The sequence below is a fragment of the Lagopus muta genome, chromosome 1 (genome assembly GCF_023343835.1).
Source record: "Lagopus muta isolate bLagMut1 chromosome 1, bLagMut1 primary, whole genome shotgun sequence".
In the NCBI taxonomy this organism is placed as follows: domain Eukaryota; kingdom Metazoa; phylum Chordata; class Aves; order Galliformes; family Phasianidae; genus Lagopus; species Lagopus muta.
In genome coordinates this window covers 65,179,299-65,205,919 of record NC_064433.1, presented here as the reverse complement: position 1 = coordinate 65,205,919, position 26,621 = coordinate 65,179,299, and the positions used below count along the sequence as shown (strand labels likewise).

At 39.4% G+C, this 26,621-nt stretch overlaps 1 protein-coding gene across 17 annotated transcripts in view; it reads right to left on the bottom strand.

The window, feature by feature from the left end:
* Window positions 1–26,621, bottom strand: part of SOX5 (SRY-box transcription factor 5) — a 637,312-nt gene that overhangs the window by 238,491 nt on the left and 372,200 nt on the right. For 14 of the 17 annotated variants that reach the window (XM_048933367.1, XM_048933363.1, XM_048933368.1 and 11 more), the window contains one exon: window positions 17,539–17,770. In XM_048933367.1, coding sequence (XP_048789324.1) covers window positions 17,539–17,769 — 231 coding nt within the window. In that variant the 5' untranslated portion in view covers window position 17,770. The remainder of the gene's footprint in view (window positions 1–17,538; window positions 17,771–26,621) is intronic. The other 3 variants (XM_048933373.1, XM_048933374.1, XM_048933375.1) reach the window with 1 other exon arrangement.

The following is a 26,621-nucleotide window of genomic DNA, read 5'->3' as shown; positions in this document are numbered from 1 at the left end:
TTCCATTACAAAATTTAACCACAGCTGAATAGACAGGGCAGGACCAGAGAGGATTTAGCTGCAAGTTAATAGAACAACACTACTCAGTACAGTTTATGAAGCAGTGACGGAGCCATCTCGAGTCTGGTTTTACTTGGAATTTTTACTGGACTTTTCTGGTAGCATCTCAGATGCACCTGCTGCAGATGGATGTCACCGCCATTAATGTAAAATTATCTGTTCTTACAATTTCCACTACCACTCGTGTCACAGAAACAACAAAATAGTAAAGTTTTTAAGAAAAATATGGTGGAGATGACTTCCACATACCAAAAGAAAAGCTTCAGAAAAGGATATGTGATTTCAAACTTCAAACACAAAACATTTGCTACAAAGAGGAACGCAGTTATTCCTGCCATAGTGACAGGAACAGAAGTTAATGAGATAAAACTGACAGAAAATATTTGAGTTACACACTGGAAATAACTTTCTAATGGTAAATATAGCAATACGCTGGACAGACAGTAGTAACTCTCCTACACTAAGTAACTTAAGGAAATCAGACTATTACCTGGTGGAAATGACATTAGTGCAGTTGATCCCTGGACTGAAGGTGGGATCGGATGACTTCTTGCAGTCCTTTCTCAGCCCTGCAATTCTATAAAATGTAGGGCTCATATATTGTGAGAAACAGATTGATTCAATAGGGGCTATACAGATCTGTAAGGGACTTATTCACGAAGCTGGATCAGGGTTTTTTTTGGTCATGTTTTGCTTTGGATTTTTTTTTTTTTTTTCCCAAATAAATCAATAGGCTTGGGCCATTTTCCAGAGATGTGATTTGGTAAGTTTCAAGCCAAACCTCTCAAGCTTTACTCATGAGATAAGTGCTAAACAATGAGCCAAATTCATCAAAGCTTTATAGACTTACTTAAAAGAAAAAGAAACTGATTCAGCCAACTCATTTAAAGCCAAATCGGGCAGTTGAAAATCTATTCCTGAGATTTGGAAAATCTGTCCTAAAAATATATGTATTTTAAAAACATTTCAAGAGTCGTTTTGCAGAATACTTTGGAAAGGCAGGCAACCGCCTGTCAAGAATCATTTTTTTCCTCTCTGATCGAGAGCACAATATTTCTCATGTCTATAGGAGATAGTTAATATATATATACGTATATTTATATTTATACATTATTTTTAATGTATAAAGGTAACATAAAAAACGAAAAAAAATTGCATTTTACATCAAAAGTTTGGTAACTAAACTAGTGTTTTTGCTTTTCAAAAAGATGAATAATGAATTTATTTAGTAAAAGGAAAAAAAAGCAATGGTAAGGCTGCTCAGCAATGTACAATATTAGCGCACAAAGCTAAAAACAGTTCCCTGCTCAGTTAAGCGTCCTAGCACACAGACCCACAGTACTGCTTAATGTTGCCACTTAGAGTACTCACAAGGGGAAGGTTAATTCCCAAGTCTAACCATCTCCTGGTATCTCTATTGATAAGGATAATAACTGGGCCAAACAAGCTCACTTTTGTGTGCAACCTCCAAAACCCATACTGGAATGACCAAAATGTATCAAAAAAGGAATCAAATAAATTTGATTTGGAGAGGGAAGGACATAGGCCTTGTGCTACCTGACCAGAATGGCCACTGTGTGGACTGTGAATGGGGGAAACACATCCTGTCTAGCTCTGCACAGTGAGGCAGTTTCTAGCATCCCTCATTGGACACTGAGCTGGAGAAAGCTTGGACTGAAAATACTGTGCTGAGAATAGTGCTGTGCTGAGAATGTAGAGATTCCTACGCAAAAGCGGAGAAGAGACCTCCATATTCTTCTTCCCACATATCTTGTAAATGCACCAGTAAATTCAGCATTCAGCTGGTGGAAGTTGTTGGTACCACAGTAAAGATTTAGCCCAGCAGACAGCTAGTTGGCTGCCCAATATCAGGCATTTACCATGAATGTATATGCCAAAAGCAACGAGAGAACATTCAAAAGCTTGCCATGCCTTCTTTTTCTGTTTCGTTCTTTTCAAGGAAGCTAATCCTTACAAGAACATGTGAATTTGAACTGGAAAACCTGAAAGATCAGTGAGCCCACCTGCTAATGAGCAACTTGCTACTGAAATGAGCTCATTAGCTTTCATTTTTGCTGGCTGTTGATTGATTGATGAGCCACTTACGTGGCCTCTGTAAGCTGTACATAAATTATCAAATGCATCGATTTCTAAAAATAATAAATCAAGAAGTCTGCAACATATCTCTATTATAAGTGCTTAGCTCAATGGCCTTCAGAATTCATCCAAAGAAAACAATGATAACATCAGTGCTCACAGATACATCGCATCTCAAATGGCAAATATTCTGCTGCAAAAATAAGTTCCTTTGGCATCTCAAAGAAGTGAATAAAAGCTTGCCTCTGAAAATGTTACATACAAAATGTACAATACAAAATGCACAGAATTTTTCATGAATCTGTGTAGGTGGCAGCTCAAGAAATTCACAGTAAGAAACAACTGTCTATAGCAAGTGAAAATCCAAGCTAGATGATCTCCAAGCCCTTTTTCATCTCAGATCATTACACTTACATAACCTTCTTCAGAGGACTGAAGTAATGGAAGACCCATGGCGGCCCAGAATCAGTGCTGAGTTTCTGAAGTAAAAGCACCTTATCTCATCACCTAGAACCTCAACAACAGGGGAACAGAACATGCTAAACACTAAAAGATCCAGCAAAGGAAGAGTAGAGAAGGAGTCCTTATCTCAAAGATGCAGCCATAACACTACAATTTTCAGTACATACAACTATCTCCAATACTACACTGCCAACTGGACTTTACCTGGCCTCTCAACTACTTATAAAAACTACAGCAGAAATTAGTCCTTTGGAATCCTATGCCCGCAAATTTCAAAACACTTCACGTAGCTCTGAAAGTAATGCCTCCTATTTATTTCCATGGAAACTACATCAGATACAAAGAGCACGATAACGCTATTTGATAGGGCAAACTCTCTGTTACAACACACTCTTTTGCAGCACAGTCACCAGCAGTAAAAATCAACATGGCTGTCTGGAACTCGGCTAGTCTTTCACCACCCTTTCCCCATGCTGATATGTGCAATCCTCCACTTCAGTGTTCTCATACATGCACTGTTTGGTCTCCATCAACATTCAGCAAGCATCAACAAATGCCAATGGGTGCCATTTTTTCTGCATGGCGGAATTAAATGACACACTTTTGCTGCATACTCACTTCCATGTCAGATGCCATTTTTTCTGACTGCCTCTCTGCTGCCATCTGTTGCGTGGCAACAGAACTTAGTGGAATATTGGTGAGAAGGTTCAACCTCTGCTGCCATACCACCAACAACTGCCTGTGGTGTTGTGGGCCAACATAATAAAATAGAGACATTACTTTTGGAGCAGTCCCTGTGTAATGCAGACTGGCAACAATTTGCCTAAGGTCACGGGGGTCTTGATCCAAACGCTTTAATAGACAAAGCAGTCTTTATATTGACTTCTAAGAGCTTTGGATTGGACCCATAATGAGTCACTGCACAGTAAAGAGAAAAATTGGGAACAGAATACCCGATCAAAGGAGGAGATGATACACTCCTTCATTGCCTCAGTTCACTGAAAAGGACATGAGAGTTACTCCTCCTGGTTTTCTGTATCACACTGCCAGTCTAATGAAAGGCCTGCAGCCCTTTTCCTGCTTAGCAGTATCTCTAGAATTGTTGAATACTAAAAATCCTCTGATACAGTCTGAAACAGGAGTTGAAATAACATTTCAGAGATATCCTCATCACATCAACCCTCGGGCAGGAGGGCGGCTACCTGGACAGCCCCCCTGGTGAGCCACCTCCAGGTGCGCCAGGTGAGGAAAGTGCTGGAAGAGCCAGCTTGATCCTGAATAACAGCACGTGTAGGGCTGAGTGCCGTAACAATAAGGAGTTAAAATGTGCAGACCAGAGAACACTGTTTAATCCCAGTTTACTGAAAGGACATGTCATTTTTAGAAAGTTGTCCAAACAACCGTCTTCATATTCTACACCAAAGTGGCTATTAATCAAACAACAAAGGCCCAATTAACACATAGCTGTTGTCACCTTGATGTTAAAAGCCTTTCCCTTCCCCCCTTCTTTCTTTCTTTTTGTCTTTAATGTTACAACCTAACCCAAAAACGCCTGAGGGCCCTACAGGGAAAAAAAAAAAAAAAAAAAAAAAAAAAAAAGACAAGATAAAGGGAGGGAAAGAGAAAGAGAGGGAGGGAGGGGGAGAAAGTGGGGAGGGGAGGCAGAGGGAGAGAGTCTTAAATACCATCTCTCCTCTAGGCAGCAATTTCCACAGATGAAGAGGTCACCACTGTTTAACAGTGTGCTGCCACGTTAATTTAGTATGACAAGATAAAGCAGTAATCTCTGCTCGAAGAGGCTGTAAACCGCCTGCTATCCAGGGACATGCTCGAGTCGATTTGCACTGTATATCACTTTATACAATTGCCGTGACAAAGCCCCCTGAGTTGCCGCATGTAAATCTGCCTCCCCGCTCCGCTGCCAGTCAGGCCCGTAAGCTGCACCAACCTCGCCCGGCGGGCCCGGCACCCCCTCCCCCAGGAGGAGATGTTTAGGACTTTGATAATCCATTGATCCCACTTCCATATCGGCTTGTATTTTTCAATCTGTCGTGTTAAGTTGTCAGAGAGGGCGATTAAACCGATGTTTCATGTTCCGAGATTTGCGTTCCTGGGAATGATAGTTTTCAAAGCCTTTCTTGCTAGGTTCTGCTTAAAGATTATCCCTAAGAAAGCTGATGTGAATATTATTACTGGCATAAACCTGGTAATAAAACCATAAAGTGTTTTAGGTAAAGACATTTTAGAGATATTCAGGGTTATAAACATAAGAGTTTAAAGCTGGATAGAATTTGGAGTGCTTAAAAAAAAAAAGAAGAAGAAGAAGAAGAAAAAAAGCCCTGTCAGGCTCTGGAGTTTTCTCTGCATGAAGCAAAACAACATATGTAAAAGGGAAGAGAGAACCCGCGTGCCTGTGTAAAATAAATATGATTACAGAATGACGGAGGAGGGCAGGGGAGAATGCCGACCTGTGCAGCTCGGCAGAAAGGAGACGACAAGATGACGGAGCGTGTGTAGCATGGCCAGGTGCTGCCTTGGATAGAGCCCAGCCACAGCCATCGGGCACCTACGGGTCCGCCGGCACCCCCAGCAGCCCGACAGCTGAAAACACCGCATGCTTGTTGGGGAAATAGAAGGGATTTTTTACAATATGCTGCAACTCTCATATGCCATACTGCATCTCGAGAAGATGCAAGTTTTAAATTACGTCTCCTCTCTATTTCGCATTTAATTTGCGTCGTTTTCCCGTGGCCTGCAGGCATGATACGAGTTGCAGCACACAATTTACCAAATTCGGTGCCAAAAAGGGAAACTGCACACATGTATACATACCCACTTTCTGGATTAAACACATAAGACGACACAAATAGAATTAAGTCAAGCAGACAGATTTCTGCAAAATAAGGCTGAGACTTAACTAATGTTGCTAGGTCTATCTACTAAGCCTCTGTAGGGCATTTAGACTTCCAGAACGGCCATACAAATGACTGAGCCAGGCTAAATCAAGTCTCTCAAACACAACAGGTTAAATACACTGTTCTCTTTTCTGAATTAAATATAAAAATAAAATTTGACACTCGTTGCTGTTTACAGAAAGAATGGCAAATGCTTTATTAAGCACATCAATTTCTAACAGCAACTCAGAAGTAATTTACCAATTTTAAAATAAGGAAAAACACTGGAATCAATGTCATTTTTCAATACTCAGAAAACCTTTTCAAAATAGCCTTTTGAAGGCACACTGAATTGCTTCTGTTCTTTAACCAATAAATGTAAAATTTACTATTTGAACTTAACTTTGCTGACTGGATATACATCCAGCAGTTTGTTTGTAGGGCATACCTTTCTCTCAAAATCCCACTAAATACCATCAGCACTGTTTAAAAAACAAATTTGCTAGAAAATTCACAAAAAAAAATACCAACAAAACACCAAGATGAGCTTGAACACCGTTACTTCTACAAAAACATGAAAGAATATTTACAGAGTACTGTGTGTTATTCCTTTAAATCCACCATGTACTGTGAATGGAATTACTATCACCTAATTTTAGCCCCAAATTAGACATCTAGTCTAAACTAGTCATCAAGGCTCCCTCTATAGTCAATAGACAAGTACTTTCAGAGGGCAATTCATCTTTCTTGTCTTGGATGCTTATTTAAAGATTGGAAAGGTTGTTCCAGGAGGGTGGTTATCTTTTTCCAAACTGTGAAGAGATGCTAAACACCTAACGTTTGTGTGCCTAAATCCTGCTGAGCTGAACCCCAATCTCAAATGTATGGCAGTCACAACTCCCCTTGAGTTTGGAAACACTGACAGACCAATGGCTGAAGGGCAAGTTTAATTTTGATTGTACTATCGTGTACAGACAATAGAAGTGAACTGCTAACAAAAAAAAACCCCATCAAATGAGAAACTGGAAATATAGTCAAATTTCAGACAGTAAAAAGCAAACAAACAAACAAAAAAAAAAAACAGTACAGTTTTTGATAATATTTATAAAATTACAAGTGTGGAAACCAACAACTGTTTGCAGTATTTTGCATAACAAAATAAAGTGAGATTTTGGTCAAACTAGCTTATCCGCATGGAAAACCAGCAAATTCACTGTGGCTCTGTGTCAATATATTACACAATACTCATGTTGACAACTTCAAAACTGAAGCTATACTCTCTGTCCAAAAGCTAAGTTTACACTGGCCACAAGCAAACAGGAAAAGTACATCATCTACCGCAGAAGTATTCTTTGCAGGACTGAATCACTCTGTTTTCAGTTCTGTTTGTAGACCCTGAAAACTGTTTCCCAATAGAATTTATCAAATTGGTTTAAAAAAGATTTAAAACTACTATGACTGATCTCTCCTTCCCTCTCTACCTGCATTGCCATCTGTATCAAGAGAATATAAACTTAAGAATAAAAAAAGTATTTGTAAATTTTAAATTCATGCAATTAAAGAATATGCCATGGAATTGTACTCTGACTCGGGATGTAAACTTGAAAGAGATGAGGGCTTTGAGCTCTGAGATGCAGAATGTTCGATATTCCCAGAAGAAGTAAGCTTTGTATAACAAATACTTATTTACAAAGAGGTAAATTCTCTTGCCAGGCAATTACTTCTCACTCAAGGCTTATCTGGTTGAAGTTATTTAGCTACAGATGTCTCAACTATAGGTATCAACAGCTGAGCTTATCATTCTAAGCTCCAGTTGCAACCTGTAAGGAAAAATAGGCGCTCTTAGGATGTGATTTATCTGACCTACTTAGAAGCTCTGCTAGAGCAAAATGAAACATACTCTGCTATTCCATGTTTACTTCAATTAACCATAAAGTTAAGCCGAAAGTTACTACCTTACCACTAGGAATGTCCTTTGCAAGCATTTAATGAATTCGGTCCTCACTGTCAACTCCCATGCCCAATTGCATTGCATTGTTAGTGACCACCTTAAATGCTGACTTCCTTTTCTCATAAGAGAAAGCAAAAATGTTTTCTCACTGCTCCAAGAAACCATAGTCAAAAGAAATTTACTATTAAGACTGCTGTGAGATATCAGAAGGGAAGGGAAGGGAAGGGAAGGGAAGGGAAGGGAAGGGAAGGGAAGGGAAGGGAAGGGAAGGGAAGGGAAGGGAAGGGGAAAGGGAAGATAGAAAAATTTTGCAGGAAAATAACACTCTCCAAACGAATCTTATATCCACTGAGCTATGTCTTTGTATCTGGTTGTTTTTTGGAGGCCTGAAGATTCTACAAAGCCAGATGCTAATCTCAGAGAATGTTATTGTTTTTGAACACAGAAGGATCCAAACCTGAGCAGCTTTCGTGATTATGACAAAAGCAGTTTAAAATGGAAAGAATCATAGAAAGAAGGAAGCTTAACTCAGGGTTTCAGAGATGAAACTCACACTGTAAATTCAATCTGGAAATCAACACAGAAGGCCTGAAGCACAGATATTTTGTATTACTACTGGCTAGCAATATTAACAAGCATTGTAAGCTTCCACTTTTGATATGACTTAGTGTATAGATACACAATCTATCAGAGTAATTCAGACTCAAGATGTCAGAAGGATTCTTACCTTTTGCTGTAATATTTCTTATTTTCTGTCATCATACTCCAATCCTACAAAAAGCTTTGTGAAGAAGGAGTTACAGGCGGTGACCTCTCCTTCCCTCCCTCTTGCTACCATCGGCATTAGGTTCCAATCAACCAGATTATTTTGCAGGAACAGGGTCATAAGCTAAGCATTCTAGGGCAGGAATGTTTCTTTTTTCTGTCTCTATAAAAATAAATCATGCTCTGGGCACAATATAAATAAAGATAATAACAGTCTGATGTTAGATTTTATTGGTCTGTGTTTTGGACAATCTATATAATTTGCCTGCACGATCTACAAAAAGTTAATCTTTATAGTCCTTCTTTTTCTTTGGTGTGGACTCGATTTAAAAGCATACAAAAGGATGCTGAAGCAGACTATTTCCATACATAATGACAGTATTGCTTACGGTGCTCTGGCAAAACATTATCTTCAGTTAAAATGGGCACAATCTCCACTCACTTATGTCTATTGTTTTATATAGTGATGATAAACTCACAGGATTCACTGAGTCCACTCCTTCGCAAAGGGCAAAAATGTGTTATCTGGTTACACAAACGTACATAGACTAGAAAAAGAAATAAAGAACTTAACAGTATTAAAGTAAATCTGCAAACGAGGCTGGCCAAGCTATCCACTATTTTGCTACACAAACTATGCAAGGTTCTTTTTACTTAAGAGGGCTTTTCCCTCCATTTCATTGCTTCGGAACAAGGTTGTTTCAATAACATCATAGTTTGCCAGTTTTCCCACAGGTAGGTTCCTGTATGTGCCTCAGGAAATACCCTACCTATGTTAGATGCCCATACTTGACCAACTCCTTGCTGAAATTCATAGTATCAGTTATTCCACAGGCCCTTCTCTAGCCATGCATCTCCAAAGAAAATTAACAAACCCACTTAATCCAAGCACCATGAAAGAAAAAAGCCATGACTGGATGACATGACACCGAATGCTAGCAACTGCATGCAGCCACATTTTCATTACTGCTCCAACCACCACTATTTCTGGTGATCCTACAAAAGTTTTAGCAGTGGCAAGAAAAATTAGAGAAAGAAGGCTGACCTTGGCACAACCTAATGCAACTGTTGTTTAACATTTGTATAACATGAAAAGATGTACCTAAACAGACAAGGCAAAAAACACAATGGAGCTTTTCACTCAGCCATTAAAAGGACAGTAAATAAATAAATATTTCAAAATGTCATTACAGTTGGGTATCATCCTAACTATGGACACAAACATCTGACAGTGAGAGAAGGAGGCATAAAACATGATGGTATTTAGCATAGCAGAAAAATCTGCACTTCTTAGAGCCAGAGCTGATAATAACAGACATTCCTTACAAACCTGACAGTCTAAAAACCAATGTTTCATAATGCATTTCAGTTTTGGTGTATTTCCACTGAAAGTATGCCACATATCAAAAAACAACCATTGCTTATTGACATTCTGTCCAAATAAACAGCACTATACTTTATTTTATTATGCAATGTCTTCATATGAACTATTTACTAAAAAGCTTTAAATTGTTTATATAGTAAAAATGACTATATTAAATAATGACTACAGGAAGAGGAAAGAAATGAACAAGGGAGAAAAAAGTTTTCAGAGGACCACTGCATCCAGATAAAAAGTGACACAGTAATAGTGTTCTTATAAAGCTGCAACTAGAGGAGGAGGCTTTCTCACCTGCAATGAAAAGAGAATGCCATACCAGCTGGTAGGAGGAAGCAAGGTGTACATAAAAAGTGTATGGATCAGAACAGAAAGCACAACTACGCTCCAGAAGTTCCAAAATCAACAGGCAACTTCTGAAGTAAAAATTATTCAAGATGGTATGCAGAAATAGAACTATGCATCATGCAAAATATCATCAAGTTAGATTCACGTGTGCCTTGTGACATGTCAGATAAGGGCATGAAAGCCTGGTGCGTTGTTGTCTGTATTTTGATAGCAGTTATACTGCCAGCCCAAGGCCATACTCTTGAAAGTGTAGAAGCTTGGCCAAAGGAGGTAAATCCCTCAGCTGAATGAGAAACATGAGAACTACGTTTCTGCTGCCTTCTCTTTCTAGAACTATGAAGAACTGAGTGTTTCCTTAGCAGAAGAAAGTCTTCAGCTCATTGCAGTACTGTAAAGATTCATTATAACTAGAGAAAGAAACAAAACTTCAGAATAAATCTGAGTGCAAGAAGTGATGGATCTGGACTGGAGAAATTATACAAAGTCCATATTTTGATAGAGATACCACCGATGCTACCTAGGTTGTATCATCACTAGTGATTGACTGTTGTAAGCAAAAACCAAATCAAGAAGAAGCAACGCTGAAATATTTAATCCCTACATTGCTGCTGTAAACTAATCTTGCTCTCCTGCTAGGGCTTCTTCTATACGCTAGCCTTCATCTTCGTCAAGGCTCCTCAATTGAGAGTATCAAAATTTTGTTTCAATCTGTGGCATCTTTTACTTCCCTCTGGAAGATCTCGTTTCTTCCCATCATTGCCCCAATATGTTGGGTACTGGCTGTTAAGTGCTGCTGCAGGCATGCTACCACAACTGGGAGCCATGAAAGCTGCATGTACCTCTAAGCTGGCCAGGCAGAGCTGATGCCAATCCAGTATTTCCAGAAAAAATGTACAATCTCAGTGAAACTACCTGTTAAATCTTTGTGTGTGTGTGTAATCCCAAGCTGAGCAATCTACTAAAAGCAGTCTGAATTGTGATACTAATTAGGAGTGAAGCCACTGTGTCCAATGTAGAAAACAGAGGCAGATTTACTTAGAAAGACGACCAAGTTTTTTTTTCATTTAAGGCTTAAGTATTTTTTTGCTCGTGCACTTGATAGTTCTTTTCCCTTCCTCATAAGAGAGACCATCTGGTTCAAATATTCATAAGGACCATGGGGTTTATGTTTTTACCTATCTTTTTTTTTCCCCATGCAGTTTTTCAGCTATTCACTTGAATTAGATTTTGCTAGTATTTATAAAAGAAGCTTAAATGAAGATATTTTCCAGTATGAAGTCAATGAATTGATTCTTAGGCATATAATCACTTGCAAACAATGGATACATACAGTTCCCAGCACTTCTATAAAACAAAGGTGTTTACTTTTCTGTTGATTATTTTCTGCTTAACTGCATTCAAATGAATCCATTAAAAATGTGACTGCTTCACAGTAAGATGATCTTCAGCAAAAACAAACAACTGCTGTTTCCACTTCTCTTCATGGCCTTTAAAAACTACAGTGATCCGCACCCTGTATTTCAGGCAATTTATAAATGATAAGTCTGGTCTTGATTTGTTCATTTATTGTTTTAAATACTGCCCTAGCTCTCCTGCTTAAGAAAAAGAAATGTTTTCCTACTTTATTACTTATTTATTATCCCCTAACCAACCTTTGGACCTTTCAGAGTCTGATCAAAACACCAACAGGCCATCTCAAACTTCAGCTGGCCTTTCTGCCCATTTATTTCAGCTGGAATAAATATCCATTCTGGTTTTCCAGGGCCATAGGTAAATGAAATTCACTGTATTCACAGCTCCTGAATTGTGCTCTGTATCATCTGAAGAATGAAAGTATTTTATTTGGTTTACATGCCCCATACAGGATCTGTACAACAAGGAGTTCGCAAATACTTGTTAAATACTGAAAACATTACTTAAATACATAAATGGGACAACGTTGGAGAGAAAAGAATTACAGTAAAAAGGACAAATAAGTTATATTAACTTAAATGTAAGTTATAATAACTTAAACGGAAGATACAGAGTCACTCTGATAATAGCCAGAGCTTTTTCTTGCTCTGCCACAACTGCTTCTCAAGGATAGGGCCCTGTTTTCTGGGCACTAAATAATACAGTAGGCAGCTTCCATGGCTGTTTGATGGGTTCAGGCTGATTTTCCTTATTTATTCCCTTTCCTAATAACCAGCACAGTCATCCTCTGCAATGGTGCAAGTGTAAAGATTGAAAAGATCTAATTCTGACATAAGGCTGAAATTATATCTGTGGAAACTCCTTTCATGTGCTACTTTTGTGATGACATTTATAATGCAATGTTTCTAACAATGCAATTTCATCATCTTATAAATATCAGTTTACCATTAAGGGAGGAAGGAAGGAACGTTGGAAACAGACAAATGCAAACTTACCACCATTTTTGCTTTAATTAAACTAGTCATGTTCAGATAAGCCTGTCTATCCATAACAAAAACAACAGTTTATAGTTTAAACTGTGAAATTGTGTGTGCATGTGTGTGTGTGTGTTGTAATGATGGTGCCTGCTAACAATTTCATACTGCCACACTGCACATATGGCTTCCAAGCTAGCTTTATCTGAATCTTTGTGAATCTATTCTCCATGCTATTAAACTGAGCACATTCCACATCGTTCAAAAGTAATTACACTTTTGTCTAGAGTGTAGGAGACTGCTCTCCCCAAACAATGAAATTCTCATTATTAGAGCTGGCACAATAACGGCACTGGTGTTCACAACACTGTGCATTGTAGCATCACAATAACTTATCCTAAGCTTGATGCACAAAGGTACACTGGAAATTAAAATTTCTCTAAAACCACTGGGTTGGTTTTTTTAATAGGCATTCTTTAGCTTAGTGTAATTAGAGTTCTTTTTGACTTTTTTAAAAGCTACATACATTCAGATTTCCATTCCCTTCACAACTTCTGAACAGCAGCTAAGCGCTCCAGTCACATGTTGTTCTGGTCCAATGCTATTCACAAACTGATGACCCCAGACCAACAGGTGAAGTGCAAGCCAGGACATATGCATTGACAAAACTCAAATGCAGTTTTAAGCAATCTTTTGTTTTGGACAAGTGGAGGGAAAGCATGAGACAATGTGTCGGTAAGCTCTTTGAGCAGCAGAACTGTTATTGTTAATACAGCCAAAATTTCTTAATATTATTCCCAAGTTACAGAGCAGTAACTTCATCCACCACAGAAATGCAGCATTTGCTCGTATGAAGCAATAAAGCCCTTTAACAGTGCACTGAAATAATTCATACCAGTTTAAAGCACAGCTGGAAATGAATTTTAAATCCCACTGAAAGTGCAAGACAAGTGCAGGAGAGCAAATGCAGTCACGCAGCATGGAAGGTTTGGACACTGTCACAATTACACTTTACCAGTTTGTTCTTTGGTCAGAACTTTTCTTTTTCATCTTGTCCAGTGTTTCAGTGATATTCTACAGTTATGAAGAACAGCCAAAGTTGACCACGGTATACAATGTCTGTAATGTACTTTAATCAGTGCTTTTAGCATTGGTATCTTTTATGTTCAGCAATTAGCACACAAACTGCTGGTGACATCAGCTGCCCTGAGAGGTGGCAAAAGCACAAAGCATTAAGCAATACAATAAGTCAAACAAATAGAATTAACTCAGAACTTCAGTGAGTTAACAACTATCTGGACTATCCAAATACTGTAGCTTCAACAGGCTTAATAGAAAAAGGTATTGACAGGTGCTGTAATCCTCAAGTGTCTCCCTACTAAGGTTATGGCCTGCTATGAGCATTCCAAGGGCAGCCAGATAATGCGCATCCTACAGCAAATGATTTGTCTCATATTTTCTTCCAAGCTTTCGGTTTAAGTCTGATAACTCACTGTTTCTTTTCTTACTAGTGGAAGAGCTTTCCTACCGAAAAGAAATATTTCACTTCTTCTGTTAAGAGGAAGCAAGTTTGGGATACAATTGCCTTTCATGGAACCACAGAAATGCTGAGGTTAGAAGGGACCCCTGACATTCATCTGGTCCAACTTCAAGAAGGGCCACACAGAGCCAGCTGCCTAGGATCATGTGTGGGCAGCTTTTGAGTAGATGGAGAACTTGCAACCTCCTTGGGGCAATCTTCACTAGTGCTCAGTCAGCCTTATTGTAAAAAAAAGGGGTTTTCTGGTGTTCAGATGGGATGTTCTGTGTTTCAGGCTGAGTCTTTCGTATAGTCTTTCCCTAGCTGTAGTTCCAGCATCTTCCATCCATAGAAAGATGGAGGATGCAGCTTTGCAGCTTTTTGCTGATTTGGTGATGTTGGAAGATTTCTTTCTTGAAATTTCTGCCCTGTTTTTATCAAAACCCAGCTAGCATTCAGAGCTGTGTCTACGCTGGCAGACAAAGACAGGAGTTGTTATGACTTGGTAAATTACAAAGTAAATCTTGGAAAGTCTAAGTTGGGCAAACTCTTGAGTTATCACTCTATTGCAATCAGCCGTTTACTTTGAGGATCCTAGGACGTCCCAGCTGGCAGGACTTGTGAAAGGAAGCACAGCTGGAAATAACCTATGAAACAGGGGGTCAATTGACAGCTAGAAAAGTGAGGCCAAGAAATTGATTCTCAAGGTTGAAATTGTTTTTCTAACTGTCTCTTCAAGACACATTGCTGAGGCAAAATGTGAGAAGACAGGGCTGGCTGTGGTGACAAGAGGAATACAGCTATGCAGCCTACTGACGAGACAATACTTTGTAATTGTGTATCTTCTGCAGATCCCTTGTCTGTGCATTTCATCAACTGAGATTGTTTCATGGAATCATAGAATCACAGAATCACCAAGGTTGGAAAAGACCTAAAAGATCATCCAGTCCAACCGTTCACCCATTCCCAATAGCTCCCACTAAACCATGTCCCTCAACACAACATCCAGCCTTTCCTTGAACACCCCCAGGCTCGGTGACTCCACCACCTCCCTGGGCAGCCCACTGCAGTGCCTGACCACCCTTTCTGAAAAGTAATACTTCCTAATGTCCCTAAGCCAAATGGGTGTCGTATGGGGCAGCTAGCAATGAAAGGCCTGTGTGGATCTATACCATGTCTGTCTAGGAACCCCTCAAGAGAAGACCTGTAGCCAACAACCATGCCTAAAGCAGTATGGCCAAGAGGGGTGCAGCAGAGTGATACTGTGCATGATTGCAGACAGGCTGTATGTCTCATGGGGTCTTTGGGGAAATCTGCAAGGGTGTACCCTGCTAAGGGCGGCATGTGGCTGCAAAATGAGAACTCCATAGTCACTTGCAGACTCGGTCAGTAGGTGTAGCAGTACAGCTGACAAGCTATTAAGAAGTGTGAAACACACTGCTGGAGCTTTGTCAATAAAACTGTATTGGACTGCACTGTGTGGTGGTGTGTGCATATGTGGATTTGCTTCCTAGAGAGAGTAGAAGAGCCCAGAATGTCAGATTAAATGGCATAAAAACAACCTTTGTCTTGCTATGAAGGTGAGAGACTTTTCTAACTGCTAATCACACAAACTGAAGTCATCTACAAGTTATCCAAGGACTAGTTTTAACCACTTCCTTCTTACAAGATATACATACCACAATGGCCAAGGGAAGGATTTTATGTATTTTACTCATTTATGCTGATCACATTCTTGTTTCTGGACACACACGGGCTACATCTTTTCTGGCCTACCTGGATGATGATTTTCACAAGACACTTCTTTTTAAAAAAAGAAATACTATCAAAACGTCACATTTGTACAAACAATTTTCTCAAGCATGTATGAAGACAAAAGCAGTCCTTACAATGCCAAAAAAATGCTTCACGTGAGCTTACAATATTACACCACCATGGTTAAACTGTCTAAAACATGCAATAATACAGTGTTTTGTATTACAAAGAGACACAGTGCGCTGTTTTAACATCACATAAAATATAGTCTTCACACTAGATGATCAGCTAAACTTCTTGGTCTTAAAAACTATAAATGAACAGAAAAGCTGGTTAAAATCAGTTAAAGAGTAGTTAAATGTTTCACTGAGGCATAGCTAGAATACGCCTCCTTAGCAGACAATGAAGTTTTATCTCATTAGGATCTGATTCTACCCTCCTGTTGTCATGAAAAGTTCTTCTATTGACTTAAGTGCTTACAGGAACGGCCTCTAAAATACTCTCTTAAAACAGGCCAAAATACAGCAAAGCTCATGTACCAATTACATATTCCAACACCTCAGTGGCTTGAATTGTGTATTTACAAATTACATCTCCATAAAACACTTGATAAAGGATCAGAAGCAAGAAAGTTAGAGAAAGATAATGACATCTGTCCATGAGTAATTTTCCGAACAGTGTTCTTTATTCATATGAAGTTACAATAACACCAAAAAATAAGAAAAAAATCTACTCTAAGCCATTGTTTGAACTTAAGCACTGTACCAAAGAGGAAGAAAAATGGATTGAGATGAGTGAATTATTTTGTCTAGAAGAGCCGCTTCATTGAATATCCACTGGCTTGGTCCTATGAGAGAAAATCTCTAAGGCTTTTTACATAGGGCCTTTACAGATGCATAACGAGCTGTAAGGGCTTAAATACCACTATGGAGCTGTTGCAGGCTTTTATGAGAACAGACCATCACCTATTTGGTGATGCCTTGTTAAAAGCCTTCAAATATGCAGGTCCATTCATTATCTTCACTTAAAATGAAATTGTCAGTGCCCTTGTTGAAGTAGGGGACTAACAGAAAAGTTGCAGTCAATCTGGAAACAGACAAGAGCTGCATAAGTGTGTTCATACAGGTTATCTCGGTTAAGGTGCCTAAGTCCTGGAGTTTCAATTCCTTTCCCTACACTTTTCAACCTTATTAAAATGTATCACAGTACGCGACATTAGAGGTCTAACACAACACCTTGCAGTAGTGACGCTGCCCTACCAAAGGGGAACGTGGTATTGCTTTCTCATCCTTCTTGTTTGCTTTTAGATAAAGCCAGCTCTAGACTTCCAGCAGGCTGCTAAATGTAGTGACTTAAGTCCACAGTGTCACTTGTAAAGTGCACAAAAATGCTGGTAACTCACACATGAAGCAGTGGTAGGCTGATTTACTTCTGTAAACATCACCAATTTTCTTGTATGTGTTGCTTGTAAAATACCTATCAGACTTAATTTTTTAAAAACAACAAAATCCAAAGTTTCTTTTTTTCTTACCCTTTTACAGACTTTTGTGCCTTACTATTGCATCAACTTGGCACTGGGGTGATATTTCAGACACCATGCCAAACATGACTCTCACTTACAGTGTTCCAAAACCATTTACTGTTTGCTGAACACACACACTTCAAATTCACATTGATGTAGCTAAAAAATTTTAGCACTCTAAATGCCAGCAGGCAAAGGTGAGGAAAAGCAGAGAGATTTGGCATTTGTAGCAGAGGGTAAGACAGTCCAGCTAGGTCAGAGCTTTCACATAATTGTAGCGTGTTCTCTATGTGTAACTATGCATTGTATACTCCATAAAGTTCAGAGCTGGATGCCAAACTACTGTAGAGGCAGAATTCAAAGAATGGATGTAAGCACAATAGACCATTAGCAAACCTACCATTGTGTTGTGCTGAGAAGTGGGAGTCCTATGGCCACAGTTCTCTTGCGTCAGCAGAGAAACTGGCTGAAATTCCTCAGAGTGAGGCTTGTTGGGAAAACTCACATGCAAGGGAAGGTGAAAGGCTGGGAGCCCGTCACTCTCCTCTTCTCCCACTTTCTGTCTGCTTGTCACCATGGCTACCTCTCCATCTGCTTCCCCATACGGAGAGGCTGGTCGCTTGGAAGACATCCTGGAAGGAACAAAAGAGGAGAAAATAATGAAACCTCCAAATAAATCCTTAATGCCATCATTGTGTGGTTAGGGGCCATTGTAACAGAAATGCCTTTTTTGTGCTGGCAGAGAGCAGGAAACCATCCAAATACCACTGCAAAGCATACACAATTGGGAACAATGGCCAAGCAGGTAGCAACTGAACAGTGGCTTGTTTGTTGTGAGAATAATACACTAATATAGCACTCTCCTGTATTCTGGCTTCTTAAACATGAAAATTCACCTAAGAAGACTGCATAATGAAATGCAATTCCTTTTAAAAAAATACCCATCTGGTTTTGCATTTGCAAGAGACTGTAAGACACAAGCTATTGTCAACTTAGCTTTAATGGAATAACCCTCTGCATATATTTAACTTAAAAAATAAAATATCAAAATAAAATAAAATTAAGAAATAAAACAATGTAACTAAATAAGATAAAATAGCTTGCTGTCAAGTCAAAATGTCTGTGTTTATAAAAATTCACTCGTGTGAACGGTGGAGTGTTATAATCACATTGAAAGAATCTTTTCAGGTTCACGGATCTGGGATAATTAAGCAATTAAACATTTGGACATTAATAATCTAAGCTTTTTGACAACACAAATTCAGGGCTCTACTGAGTGAATGAGGACTTGTCAAGATATCTGGGACTTCCTACCCATAGTCAGATCAGAAAAACACACACGGAACAGTAATCCATATATATATAAAAGGACACACAAGGGAGATGCACAGAGCACGCGTAATAAAAATCACACAAAGATCTTGGCTCAAAATTCAAGCCCCTTGTCCACATTTGTTGAGATTGTCTGGGAACATTCACCTTTCAGGAGCACTGATAGAATCCTTATCGGAAAAAGTTTTCACCCAAACCAAGAACCACTGAAAATCTTACAAGACAACCCGGAACACTTCCTGCTTGGGTTTCAAAACAGAGGGGTCCAGTGAGGTATTAAAATGCAAGAGACTTCTGGGATTAATTACAGCAACATTGTTCATGAAAATCGGGGTATGTGCACGGATGGCATAATGGGCCTCTGTGCTAAGCTGGGGCATCTGCAATAAGGAGTGGAATGAAAAGTAAGAAATCCTGCAGACGTAGTCAATAGAAGAAAAGAAAGAAAAATGAGAAATATTCAATGGAAAAGAAGAGGTTATGAACAAGGAAACTGAAGACTATTGTACATAAAAGCTGAAAAGGCAGGCTGAAGTAATACTGTTCCTCCTCAAAAATCTAGCATTTATGATTCTAATTACCCCATTTTGATTTTCCACTTCACAGTTAAAGGGCTGCATTTCAAAAGCCCAGCAGCCTCTTGAACCATGTGTGGGGCTGCTGTGAGGTGGAGCATGTCCATACGATTTGGCATATTGAGCACGAAATGGTTCTTAGCAGCAGTCAACTGGGTCTGAAAACAAACAGTGACTTTAAACAGCCCTTTGTTAGGACTTATTTTGTTTCTAATGATCTCATTTTGTGCTTTGCCTCCCGAGCCAAGTTAGATTATATTAAAAAAAAAAAAAAGAGGGAAAAAAAAAAAAAGAAAATAATAAAAAAAAATCTCTACCAGAACCTAAACTCAGCTGCACATCGCCTGTTCTTCTGAACACCACCTTTTGCCTGTACCGAGAGAAGCAATCTGTATTTTCTATTAATGTTTGACTTAGTCCAACAGACTAACACTTCATACATCCTACCTGAATTCTGTCTTCTAGGCTTCCCCACCTACGTGTCTGCAGAGAAGCATATGTATAAAGACAGAGATCACAGATACGCTCTTACTGGCAGTTCTCTACTAGCCCACTGAATTCAGCATTTTACAGCTAATGTTTGGCATGACAGATCCCAAGCTTTTCTATTGCAGAAAACATAGAACACCACCCTGAAGTTAACATGAATTATTCACATTCTGCATTGCACTGCACCAAGAAACACATTTTCTATTAATTTTGAGTATAACATTTTGGTTACTCATTTCAACACTGGCTTGGATTTTTACAAAATCAGCACTAAACAGTTGTCTCAATTTTGGCAAACAAAAAGGGAGAGACACAAAATCATTAGTCAATTATTGCATAGTTATGTTCTATATTTTAAGACACTTATATTTGATAAGATGTCTAAAAGCATTGTAAGCTATCTACCAAATCCTTCACTGCAATTCACTCTGACAATGAAACAAAGAGAAAGGATGCCCTCTGTGGTACTGAAGACTTGTACGTAGGTCACTCTGAAAATAATGCCTTGCATTTATTTCCATGGAAGCTACAAGAGATACAAAAAGCACAATAACACTATTCGATAGAGCAAATTCTCAGCTACAGAACACTCTTTTGCAACATAGACACCACCATTAGCTGGTTTGCATGGATGAACTGATCAAGATACTCTTCGTTTCATGTTGTGACTGTTGTGCAGGGGTGTCCAGAATGTGTCTTGTCTTTCACTTTGCTGTCACCACTGCTGAAAGCCATCACCCACCACCTACTTGTGCACACATCCACTGTTTGGACTCCATCAACATTCAGCAAGTGTTGATGAGTGTCAGTGGGTGCCATTTTTTTTTCACATGGAGGAATATAGTGACATCCCTTTGCTTCACATGCACTTCCATATCAGGCGTCATTCTGTCAGACTGCCCCTCTGCTGCCATCTGTCACATGGCAACAAAATGTAATGGGATATTGGTGGGAAGGTTCAATTTCTACTGCCATGCCACCGCCTCTGGTGTTGTGAGCCAACAGAATAAGGTAGGAGGCATTACTTTTGGAGCAGCCCTTGGATATACTCTGTACCCAAGTTGAGAAGTTGAGAGTTGAGTTGCTGTTTGAGTTGAGAACCCCAAACAACCACAGATTCTGCCACGTGGCTTCACAAGAGGAGTTTGACCACCTCGTTAAAGCAAAACTCTTCTGCTATCTTTATCAGTGCATATATGGTTTCCCATACAGCGTTCAGTAAATGCGCTCCAGATTGTCATCACCTTCTGCTCATCACCTGTTCCCAAAATGACAGACATTTTTACAGGGGAAAACGAGACGATTATGTTTATGATCTAGAAGTAAAACCTATGGGTCTGCAGGTCATAGTAAAAACCAGCAAAGGAAGCAGGGAAGCAGCAGCTTTCTCCTTCCTCACACAGTTCTTAAAAGATCCTGCTTATATTACAAACCATATGGCCATCATAATGCTAGAGGGCTGAGAAATTGCTAAAGTGTCTAAAAAGCCAAGTTACTGATCCAATTTGCTTCCCAGGTGACCAGGACACTTGAAGAAGCAGTGGCACAGCACCAGATGAGGGTCACGCAGCCCAGGCAATGACCGCAATTTGCTTTCTAGCTAGTTCTATCCAGAGCCAACCTGAGCCAGGCAAAATCTATGCTTTTAGAAATCCCATCATCACCTTTAACACCAGACACAAACATCACGCATTCGTGGAAATTATTCCTTAGGAACATCTGGGAAATTTCCACAAGAAAATGTAAGATTTTTTAAAAATAACTAAATACTTCAATTGGAAATGACTTCCAAAAGGACAGTAAATACCAAAGAGTATGGCAGCAAAAGATCAAATCACCCAGAAGTTCACATGAATAAGAAAACATGACACAACGTAAATTCACTCATTATTTCTGCAGCTTTATCGGTTCCTCTTCTGAGTTCTAAATGCTCTCTCCCTCAGTCCATATCCTTTTCACACCTCTTTACTTTCCTATGGAGCTAATACCAGGTATTAAAAGAGTCTATATCTGAGATGCAAGTAGAGTTCCCACTATAAACAATAAGCAAAGAGAAACAGCTACATTATAAGTAACAATGTTATCTGAAATTGAGCACTTTTAAGCAGGTCTATCTATTTATGAAGTTACTAGGATTATACCATTTTAACAAAGGCCTGCCAAATGCCTTGGACCTACATTCAGGGATAACACAATGGTTTACAACTTACATAGACTGAAGATCTTTTCCACAAATTAGTTTAAACTCAAAAGGATTTTCAATTACTCTGGAAGAAGGTTTAACGATCACAGAATCATAGAATAGAGTCATAGAATGGCTTGGGTTGGAAGGGACCTCAAGGATCATCAAGTCCCAACTACCTTGCCACAGGCAGGACTGCCAGCTGCTAGAGCAAATACTCGACCAGGTTGCCCAGAGCCCCATCCAACCTGGCCTTGAACACCTCCAGGAATGAGAGGCATCCACAATCTCTCTGGGCAACCTGTTCCAGCACCTCATCACTCTCTAACAATAACAATGAAAGAGTGTATCTAAAGAATAAATGTCAGTTTCCTCAAACGTCAATAAATAATGGGGGGAAAACAAACAAACAAACAAACAAAAACCTTAAAAAAAAGTCACACACACATAAAAACAAGACATAACTTTCAGAGAATTTAGAACACAGCTGTCCAGAAACTGAATCTAATAGGACATCCCTGCAGGTGGAATCCAGCCTCTTAAGTCTTGCAAGAAGAGCTGAATTTGGAATTGCCATTAATCATCTCTATTGAACACAAATCCAATACCTGACTATTAATTTTTTTTAGACAATTTAAATCTGCAAAGTTTAAATGTAGTGGGAAGCAGCAAAACTCATCCTACTATCTGAAATATAAACCCTTAGCCCAGACTTGATTTTGATCAAAGGTTAGGATGGAACTGAAGATTTAGATCTGGTGGTGAGTTCAAAAAATATGGTGATGAACCCTACATTTTGTAAAGGGATACTGTCCTGTTTTCAGAAAGGCTTCCTGATATGCAGAATTGTGTTAAATTTTCATTAAATACATGTCCTTTCTGATAGCAAAAGCGTGGCTTTTTGCTGGGAGATAAAATCTCACCCTTCTAACACACTCTTAGCCCACAAATTCTTGATGTGATTCATTTTACAATAGAAGATGGCTCTCCATATCTTTTTTTATTCCCTTTCGATTTACAGCTGACTCTTTGCAGGCTTAAACTGTGCCTACTGATCTCAGTGCTTTCAGACTGAGTGCAGCACGGTGGGATTTTCCCACTGAAGATAAAGAGATGAGCAGCATCCACATGAATCTTTTCTTCGTGCCACGCACAAGTATCCACCCCAAAAATTTCAGTCCACCAAATAACATCAGTTTGGTTTTTCCCTTGAGTTAACTACCTCAAAAAGTGATCTCTTCACAGGTCTACTTTTTTATTGCTACTTCTAACAGAGCCTCATTAAGATGTCTCTACTACATTTCTTCATTGGTTTTGGTTCATTTGATACATGGCTGCACACCCCAAGTAAGTCTAGAGCAGCATCCAGTATTCGAGGAGATAGTGCCCTCTAGCATACAACCAGCATCCATCCCAGTTTGATTGCTCACGCCATAAAATTTCATCAATTTTATGTCATAAAACTCTAATCTTGTTACATTAAGCAAAATACCTCAGAAACATTTCAGATACCCACAAAAGCTTTTGGAGAAATGGCTTATCCATGTCTTCAAAAGTGACAAACACAGATGTGTCAGGAGAAAAAGATATGAGGCCATAAATCTTAACTTGTTGGGAGTTAATTAAGGGATTCATCAATCACTGCACAGCTAACACCATGCATACACAGGCAAAATCCCGTCAGCTGCCACAACCCACAGCAATCTACAGGTTAAAAACTCCCAAAGTCCCTCTGTTCTGACTATTTATAAATGACTTTGTATAATCTAGCATTAAGACCTGTAATTATAAAACAGCATTAAAACAGGCCTGCATAGTTATGGATAATTATAGTTGGTACACTTTTTAAAGAAATAAAAAGCTTTTCCATTCAAATGCAGGCTTTGCCTTTTTGACAGCTCCAAGTCCACAGGATGTAGAGAGATGATTTAAATTGTATGTCAAATTTTTGACTGTGCGAGATTTCTTTTTGCCCTTCTCCAGGGAGGCCTTGTTGTGTTCTCACCATAACCAGGCGTGACAGCCTGGCGTCGCAGAGCCAGCTCTGGAATCAGCATGAAAACGCTCACCTCTTGGGTTTCGTGGGCAGCCATGGGATCCTTCCTTCCCATGGGCAGGGCTGGGCTTGCTCAGCTCTGCAGGGAGCAGGCAGGCAGAGGGACGCATATCGAGCAGACAGACATACGGACACAATGGGCAGCTCGGATCCCTCAGCCACAGTACGAGGTTGATTCGGACCAACAACTGCACCGTGAATTTACTCGCTAAGACGGTTTGATTTCAAGCCAAATGCTGTAAATTAAACTAGTCCACATACTGCAGTGGGATTTCTGACTCTTCCTGATCTGCAGGGATATTTCCCTTTAATTTATACATGGGAAATCCTGTAGTTTCTGCTCCTACACGGAATAATAGGTGGGCAGTCACAAGCTTACTCATGCTATCATAAATGTATCTGCCCCATCTCCGATCATGTTTAGCACAAACGACACAGCTCATACTCCTGGACTTACTGAAGCCATGGTTTCCACAAGAAGCCTGACCAAAAGATGCCAATTAACACAAATGACCATCTCCATCCCATGCTGGCCCCAGACTGTTTATGCATGCTGAATAACTGGTACCTCTAAAAAACAGACGCCATTCATTTTGACAGGATCCCTTGTGTAACGAGGTATTACTCAACATGAGTAAGGGTGGCAGACTCCCACACTCTGTCCCACTGGAAACTGCAAGCCTGACTTGTTTCTACACATACCACTAAAAACAGACTTCACTTGGCAATGTCTTTGAGTCATTTGCAGCCTGGTTTGGAATTCTTTACTGAAGTAATTTCACGGTTAAAAAATAAAAAAAGTAAGCAGCAAACATTCCTAATCTGCTAATCAATAAATGTATGTGCTTCATGCATACCCTCGGCTGTCACTTGCAATGAGATGCAATAAGCTGTTAATTATTACTTTCAGAGATCATACCCATCAGCCATCTTTAAAAATGCACGTATGCTACAAATAAGTTGCACTGTTCAAATAAGTTTTTGGTGAATAAATTACATTGGCTAATAAGTAATGAGATCACAGTGGCATAACCTGTGCAGTACCTCTGAGCATTTCTCTACCCCCATAGTTGCCACCAGAACCTCCTTGTGCTAAGGCTACACCAGAATTCGCACCTCACTTTCTCAGTTTTCCCCTCCCTTTTGCTTTTCACATTTTCTCCATGAATGGAGTGTAACATTGACAAAGATCTTTTAGTACAATCAGTGTAGAGATTCTGAATATAAAATGGGCAGGGAATGCTATCCTCCATTTTAAAGTTTGCGCTGTGAAGTACAGTACTGTATCTTCATGGCAGGGCAACTGACTAACCTGATATCCTATGTTCTATGGAAACTGAGAAAAGATACTTTGTAAAATTCCAGGGGTAAATGGTTTAATTCAGGGAAGGTTTAGGTTAGATATTAGGAGTACACTTTTTACTCAGAGGGTGGTGATGCACTAGAACAGGTTGCCCAAGGAGGCTGTGGCTGCCCCGTCCCTGGAGGCATTCAAGGCCAGGCTGGATGTGGCTCTGGGCAGCCTGGTCTGCTGGATGGCGACCCTGCACACAGCAGGGGGGTTGAAACTGGATGATCTTTGTGGTCCTTTTCAACCCAGGCCATTCTATGATTCTTTGATTCTACAATAAGACTCAAAGCCCTCTAATAAGAAAGTCACTGTAAGTGTCTCTCAATAAAACATTAAATAAAAATCCTGTAAATCTTTTTTCTTTTCATTAGAAAAACTTAAATAAAAGCTTTCCATGAAATCTAAGCTCTAAAATAAAAATTCACTGCCTCAATAATTTTTTCACTTGCAAAGAATTCACGCCAAAAAAACAAAAACAAACAAACAAACAAACAAAAAACAATGAAAAATCAGGTTCAAGAAAACTACAATGTGAAGAAAATTCACATTGAAAGTTCCCAAGCAGGTAAGTAGGAAAGATCTTTCATGTGCACTGAAGTTATTTGGTGAAATAGACTAGTCTGAAACAAACCAAGCCTTCATCACTATCAAATCTGAAAGCTGATCAAGCAACTCCTACTAACATGCTATATTCTATCTCTGCAAAGAACGCTGCACAATTCTTTTGCAGATCCCAAACAGGACTTTGCATTGCCAGCCCTGTTTTGTGCAACGCAGGTGCAGAGCAGGGAAGTTTAGCCATTTTCCCCTGGCACACTGCAAACTCAGCTGTGGCACGAGAACCTTGCATCCTGCTTTTGTTTCATACCTGTCAATTCCTAAGCCTTTTGTTCTTCACAAGCTTGTATGCTGATTCAAAGAGCCCAAAAATCTTGCAGAGCATGTCCAAATCAGAAAAAGAATCTGATTTTAATTCTGCTGAAAAGCATGATTCTAAAAGACCAAACTTCAAAATGTGGATTTTTAAAGAACTTCTCCAAATGGAAATTTTGAGCCATGCAGTAAAAATGTGGTTAGTGTGCAGTGCACAAACATAGCGGTGCAGTGTCAAGACACTGAGCATCTATCAGCACAAACTCTGAAACAGCAGGATGCAGTCACTGTTGATGTTTCAAGTAAACTGAGCCTGATCATTGGCCTCTTTAATGCAAAAGACTCTGCTTGGATGATTTTGAATTAAATCCACAAGCTCATTTATTTTCCAGTGCATCCTCAAATTAATTCTGGCTTCCAACCCTCCTCCCCTACCCTTTAGAAATGAACCTGCTCTTCAGCTCCTCATGCCTTTAGCTTTTTATACTTTTCTTTACTTATATTTTAGTATTTGCCCTAACATTACAGTAGAATTAGTGGAATTCTGGTTTTATTTTCATGCAAAGTTCTAGAAGTGGTCACCAATAAGAACTACCCCCGTCACTGCGGCATTAGTTAACCATCA